Raw genomic sequence first — 6,457 nt, 5'->3', positions numbered from 1 at the left:
TGAACACGAAGAACGCCTGACTCTCATTGACTTAAATGTCCCAAAGTCGGGATTTAACCCATTTTCACCATTTCTAAGTTTGAGCTCAGTCTAGGAACGATTTTGAAGAAAAACTTCATCCATGCTTCATAGTTTAGTAGATTTTAACTGGTTGTCTTGTGTGTAACACAAACATCATTGATTTATAACCTTTAATCTATGTTTTTTCATGTTAGAAATTAGGAATTTAGGTTGAAATTCAGGATTTTTAGAATTTGAGATTTAGACCTCAAATTGAGGTTAGATTTTGAAACTAATCACATAATCGGGTTCGGGGGTGAATGGGTAATGAGGTTTGGTCCGAATCTCGAGTTTTGACCAATCGGGCTCGGGGTTAATTTTTGTTGACTTTTTCCAAAATTATTAAAGAATGAATTTTTTCACTTGTGGGTATTTTCTAAAGCTTACTTTGAGTTGTTTGAACTATATTTGGTTATATTTTATCGGTTTGGAGGTGAAATTTAGAGAAAAGGCCCCGGTTAATCTTTGATTTGATTGCAGAGTGAGCTCTTGTAAATCGAGTTATTGGATTGTTTATGTTAATTGAAATTGTTTGGGGATCGGGTTGCACGCCACAATGAAAATTGAAAGATAATGAATTGAAATGGTGAAATAAGGAAGGATACTTGATATTGATAAATGATAATATGGTGAGATCGGTTTGCATGCCGCAATGGATTGTATACGGGTACTTGATATTGATAAATGATAATATGTTGGGATCGGGTTGCGTGCCACAACGGATTATATATGTGGTACTTGATATTTATAAAGGATGATATGGTAGGATCGGATTGCGCGTCGCAACAGATTATGTGTGTTGTACTCGTTGTTGTTATTTTGTTGGTTTCAGCATTTTTATATGAGATCACGAGACTTGTTATTCTGGTCTTTCTGATAGTGAGGTTCGAGTTAATTTTCACAAATTTATTTTTTTACTTCAACTTTCTTCTTTTCCTTTCCTGTTATTATTATTGTTATTGCGTACATGTTGTTGTAAATGGTCCGCATTCGCCTCGTCACTACTTCGTTGAGGTTAGGCTCGGCACTTGCAGAGTACATGGGGTCAGTTCTACTCATACTACTCTCTGCACTTCTTGTGTAGATACCAGAGTTGGTCCAAGCGGCGTTCAGTAGATTTTTCTCGGATTCAGTCGTTGACTGACACAGGAGGTACAACTGCACGGCGTGCGCAGCTCTGAAGTCCCCCTTCCCTCCTATCTTTACTGTTTTACTATGTTTCAAAGAGTGTATTTTATGCAGACCATGTTTGTAGAACTCTACATGTTCATGTACTCGTGACGCAAGCTTTAGGGTTATTTTTAGACTTCATTGTTCGGTATTACTTTGCAATACTTGAGACTTATATCGTTTTTATTGTTAATATCTTGTTATAAATTATTAAAATTATTTACTTTTCTATTCTACGTCGGTTTTCCTAGCAAGTAGATCTTACGTGCCATCATGACCCCAAGGTTGGGATTCCGTGTCGTGACAGTATTCTCTTGTATCATTACATGCTTAGTCATGTCAAGTGTAACTATATAAAGAATTAAGTGCGGAATAATAAAGATAAGCTCTCATTTTCATTTGTTTCATCACATATTTCTTTCTCTTTCTATTCCACTTTTCTCTCTTCTCTCATAGGAAGGTTAGGGTTTCCTTTCATGGAAATCCCACCATAATTGGTTTGATTTGTATCCTAATAGGGTGCTTCCTACTCTACTAGTTGGATTTTAATGCCATGCTTAGGTTTTGGCCGTAACTGTTAATAAAATAGTTGGCTGGAGAATTCTTTTTTGTACTATCATAAATAATATGGCAGAATCATTGGCCCTGAAGGCTGGATTAGAGTGTGACTCTCTATTACTGGTAACTATCTCCTTGGAAACGCTAAAATTCCATGGAAATTAACTAACATAATTCTGGATTTGAAAAACAAACTCGAACTTATCGAGGATAGGATAATAGCACATTACTATAGAGAAGAACATAAAGTTGCTAATATCCTATCCGATTATGGATTGAAAGCTAGTCATGCGATATTGTTTCACAATCTGCTACAACTCCCAAATAAGGGTGGCATGTGGGCCGGCCCCGGTCCTTAGTGGGCTTCGTGGGCCGGTTGTAAGTGGGCTCGGTCCCAAATTAAATGGTCCTAAATGGTCCCGGGCTTCGCGGGATTCTTGTTGGAACCGACCTAGTACCGGGACCACGAACTAATGGTCTCGGGCCTAAGTGGGCATAAACAGGGCTAAGTGGGCCCAACAAATACTTTTTATTTTTTAAATTTTTTTTATAGAAGTTAGAGAAAAAAAATGGTAATAAAAATATCTAAGGCAATTCCTTTGAAATTATATTATAGAATTGTGACCTAAACTTTTTAATTCAAATTTAAAGACAAAAATATTGTAAAGAGATATTCAAAGCAATGCGTTATAATAAATATATATATCTTAAGATGTATATAGTATATATATATAAGCTATATTCGATATATTTATATACATCGTATATACATCTATATACTATGCTATAAAACTATACTATACTATAATACGATATATACTATATATACTATAATACTATATATACATCTTAAGATATATATATAGATATATATATATATATATATATATATATATATATATATATATATATATATATACTATAGTATTATACTATAGTATTATAGTATAGTATATAGATGTATATAATATGTATATATAGTATTATTATATATATACTATACTATAATACTATATATACATCTTATACATCTTATACATATATATGTATATATACGTATATATATATATCCCTTTACACTATACTATTCTATAATACTATATATACATCTTATATACATATATATACTACACTATAATACTATACTATACTATACTATAATACTATATATACATCTTATATACATCTATAATACTATACTATAGGGTAAGCACATAACAGTAACTATTTTTGCCATTTCTTCCCGATCTTTTTATGGATCATAATATAAGAGAGATTGATGATTTTGTGAGAAAAATGAAAGAATGAGGGGGTATGGTATTTATAGTTGAAAATTGGGAAAAAGTATAAATATAAAAAGTTTGGGGTTTAAACAAAGTTGGAGGAAGGAACAAAGTTGGGAGGGGGAGGTTAAATGGCTATTTTGTAAATAGCCAACAACTATTTTGGTAGAGGAAACAACTATATACATATATATATTTTGGTAGAGGAAACAACAAAATACCCAAATGGGCAGATTTGTTTTTTAAATTATGGCCCTTGGGACCGTTTAGGCCCGCTAGGACCGGTCCGGTCCCTGTCCCAAAAGGTCCGGTCTCGCGGGCCTCAGGCTAAGGACCGGCCGACTTGCTAGGCCCACCTCCCCCGGTCCCGGTCTTAAACGGTTCAGTCCATTTAGGCCCACTACCTACATGGGCCGCGGTCCTAGGCCGGTCCCGGTCTTGGACCGGCCCACTTGCCAGCCTTACTCCCAAAGGACGCTACATGAGAATATAACAACAATAACAAGAGACCGAGTGTAATCTCAAAATTGGGGTATATGGAGGGTAGTGTGTACGCATACCTTACTTTCAAGAAGGCATAGATGCTATTTCTGGTAGACCCTCGGCTTAGGAAAGATAAAAGGAATGTAAGAAATAAACACACCAATTAGGAAACCGAAGCAACAATACAAAAATATAAAACTAAAATTGTGTACTACAATCAGTAAATCGGAACGAAAGCAACGACAAGTAGTCACATAAGTCAAGGAATACGAAAATACACAAATAACACTAACTCATGTATTAAAGTTACCGTTACATACAAGGACAACGCTTGACTATCTATTCTAACCATTTATTTAGAATGAAACAATCCAAAAATCAATTTATCTGGACAAGAGCCAAGATAGAAGATATCAATTTAATTTTTCTTGATGCTTGTGATTATGAAATATAGAAGAGGAGTAATTAGTAGCCCTCTCAATTCACTATTTTTGTGAGCTGGTATAGATGCATTTATCCATTATTTTGTAAATGTCTGAGGATGCTCAACCTGCATATTACAATAGGTAAGGTAAAATCCCCCTCCAATTTATTTTGTTGTTGATCTATTTATATATGTCTATCCAAGCTCATGAAGGAGCTGGATAGCTTTAAACAAAACAAAAAAGTGAGTTAATAACGAATGTAAGAGTTAGTTTATGAATATTTTAACATTCAATGATTAAGAGAGCACCTGCATCGAGGGTAGCAACATGGTTTCAACAAGAGAAGAGTTTGAAAGGATAATCCTAACTAGAAGGTGTTACTTGATGAAAATTAACAATAATTAGCAACAAAAAAAAAAGTTGGCGATTATATTACCTGCATATTTGAAGAAAGTCTGGCTTGATAGTGAGTGTATTTTATGTCATGTTAAAGTATATCGACCACCAACGAATTTAGTATAATGGTTTGGTATCCATATTTCTTCACTTTTAATTAGAGATTTCGAATTTCAGTCCTACAAATGAAAAATTAAGCTCTCGATGGAAAGAAAAAAAAACTCGATTTCATATACCAAATACCTAAAAAAAAAAAAAGTATATTGCACAAACCCAATCCAAAAGCAATAAGAGAAATTATAAGTTCAATATTAATAATGGGGAAATTGTAACACATCTCGTAAGCAAATAGGATTACAAAGATTAACACGAGTGACACCATAACCATGAAAAACTAAGAGGAAAACATAGAAATATACTAGAGGATAAAATTGAAGATGAACCAAGAAAGAATCTTAATTAAGAATGTTAAACAACAGATGAAGAGCGCAGATCTCAAGGAAAGAAACCAGTGGACCACATCGTGTTTTGATTGTCATGAAATTGCATCATATTCATCTCATCTCCATTATTTACAAAACCGATCTGCTGATAATCACTTGGATTATTCATCCAATCAGTGAACGGTCGTTTTTGTGGGCTTTCCATGGCATGTACACCCAACTGTGAATTAGAAGCAGAAGCTCCTTTTTTCAAAGCCTCAATCCTCTTACAAATCTCCTTCAAGTTTTGATCAATCAACCAGCCGAGATCATTTAAATCTGTCAAGATTAAGTTGTCTAGTCCCTTCCCAGTTAAGCATTGGTACATAACTTCAATCACCTCCTGCTTTCTATTCTCCTTTTGTTTCTTCTTCAACTGCTCACTTGCTTTTACAATTCTTTGCCTAATGAAGCTCTCTTAATTAATCATTTTTTTTGCACTGTTCCATCTCGGTCATCCTCTTGAATTCTTCGAGCACGCGTTGAGCTCCCATGATGCTTGGCCATACCTCTGGTTGGTCTTGATCATAAGGGCTATAAATAATAGCAGACGCATCAATTCCACAAAGGGTACTAAGTTCACTCACTTTCTTCATAAGACCCTTCTTCCTTTTTTTGAGTGTTGCTTTTCTTGCTGATTCATTAGTGATAAAGGCAAGCTTTAGCTTCTTCCTAGTCATTTGGATCCAAAGATGAAAACAAGAAACAAAAAATATGGTAGCTAAGCTAGTTTGAAAAGAGCTATGTTTTTCTTGCTAGGAATGGTCATGGTTATATACTAATTATAGATACACACATATGATGATTTCTTAATTAATTTGGAAGATTTGTATTCGTTTGCACAGTTGGAGGGACATTTATTATCCTAGAAAATTTGGAATGAACTTAATTGCCAAATATTTACTTTATCACAATTTATTGCGCTAGGTTCATTTCAATTAGTACATTCTTGATTCAACTAGGTGATTTTGCGCAAGAAGAGAGAAACCCCAAAAGATAAAAAGGCCATAGCAAGCCAGCCAAAATTCGTATAGGGGACTCATTTGTCACCATTGGATGTACAAACAGAAAGTAAAAGTTCTATATAGTAGGAAAGAAGATGTTTTATTGTGTGAATAGTAAACGGACAAGTATATGTTTCGCTCTAAGTAACTTAGGAGGATATTGTATAGTTAAGGATGTAAACTAAGGGTCCACCAAATTGTACACAACAATAAGTAAATAACACAATAACATTTACTTGAAAAATTCCCAACTCACGGAATTAAATATCACGACCTACACTCGTAAGATTTCAACTTCACTAACAGAGCAAACTTTAGATTACAATCTGTTGTAATTTAGGAATTAAAATTTTAATCCCTCACCTACTTACAATAACTATATTGCAAGTCTTCTTATAATAACTCTATTACAAAGCTAACCACTTGATTAACTCTAGTAAAAACAAACACACAGTTTATGGTTTACAAGATGTCCTACGAGATGCTTCTAATTAAGTATAGTAGGAATTACAAGTGAATAACATGAACAAAGGCACAATAATACTAAAGGACACACGGTGTAATCAATGATGGGATCTGGTCCTTTGTTATGTTGT

At 34.1% G+C, this 6,457-nt stretch overlaps 1 protein-coding gene across 1 annotated transcript; it reads right to left on the bottom strand.

The window, feature by feature from the left end:
• Positions 1–4,870: 4,870 nt before the first annotated feature.
• On the bottom strand, positions 4,871–5,537 carry LOC138900977 (agamous-like MADS-box protein AGL80). Its single transcript, XM_070188667.1, is given in 2 exon segments — positions 4,871–5,296; positions 5,298–5,537. Coding segments are annotated over 2 exon segments (666 nt in total).
• Positions 5,538–6,457: the final 920 nt, after the last annotated feature.

Source organism: Nicotiana tomentosiformis, chromosome 11 (genome assembly GCF_000390325.3).
Source record: "Nicotiana tomentosiformis chromosome 11, ASM39032v3, whole genome shotgun sequence".
Classification (NCBI taxonomy): Eukaryota; Viridiplantae; Streptophyta; class Magnoliopsida; order Solanales; family Solanaceae; genus Nicotiana; species Nicotiana tomentosiformis.
This window is presented reverse-complemented; position numbering and strand designations above follow the sequence as displayed.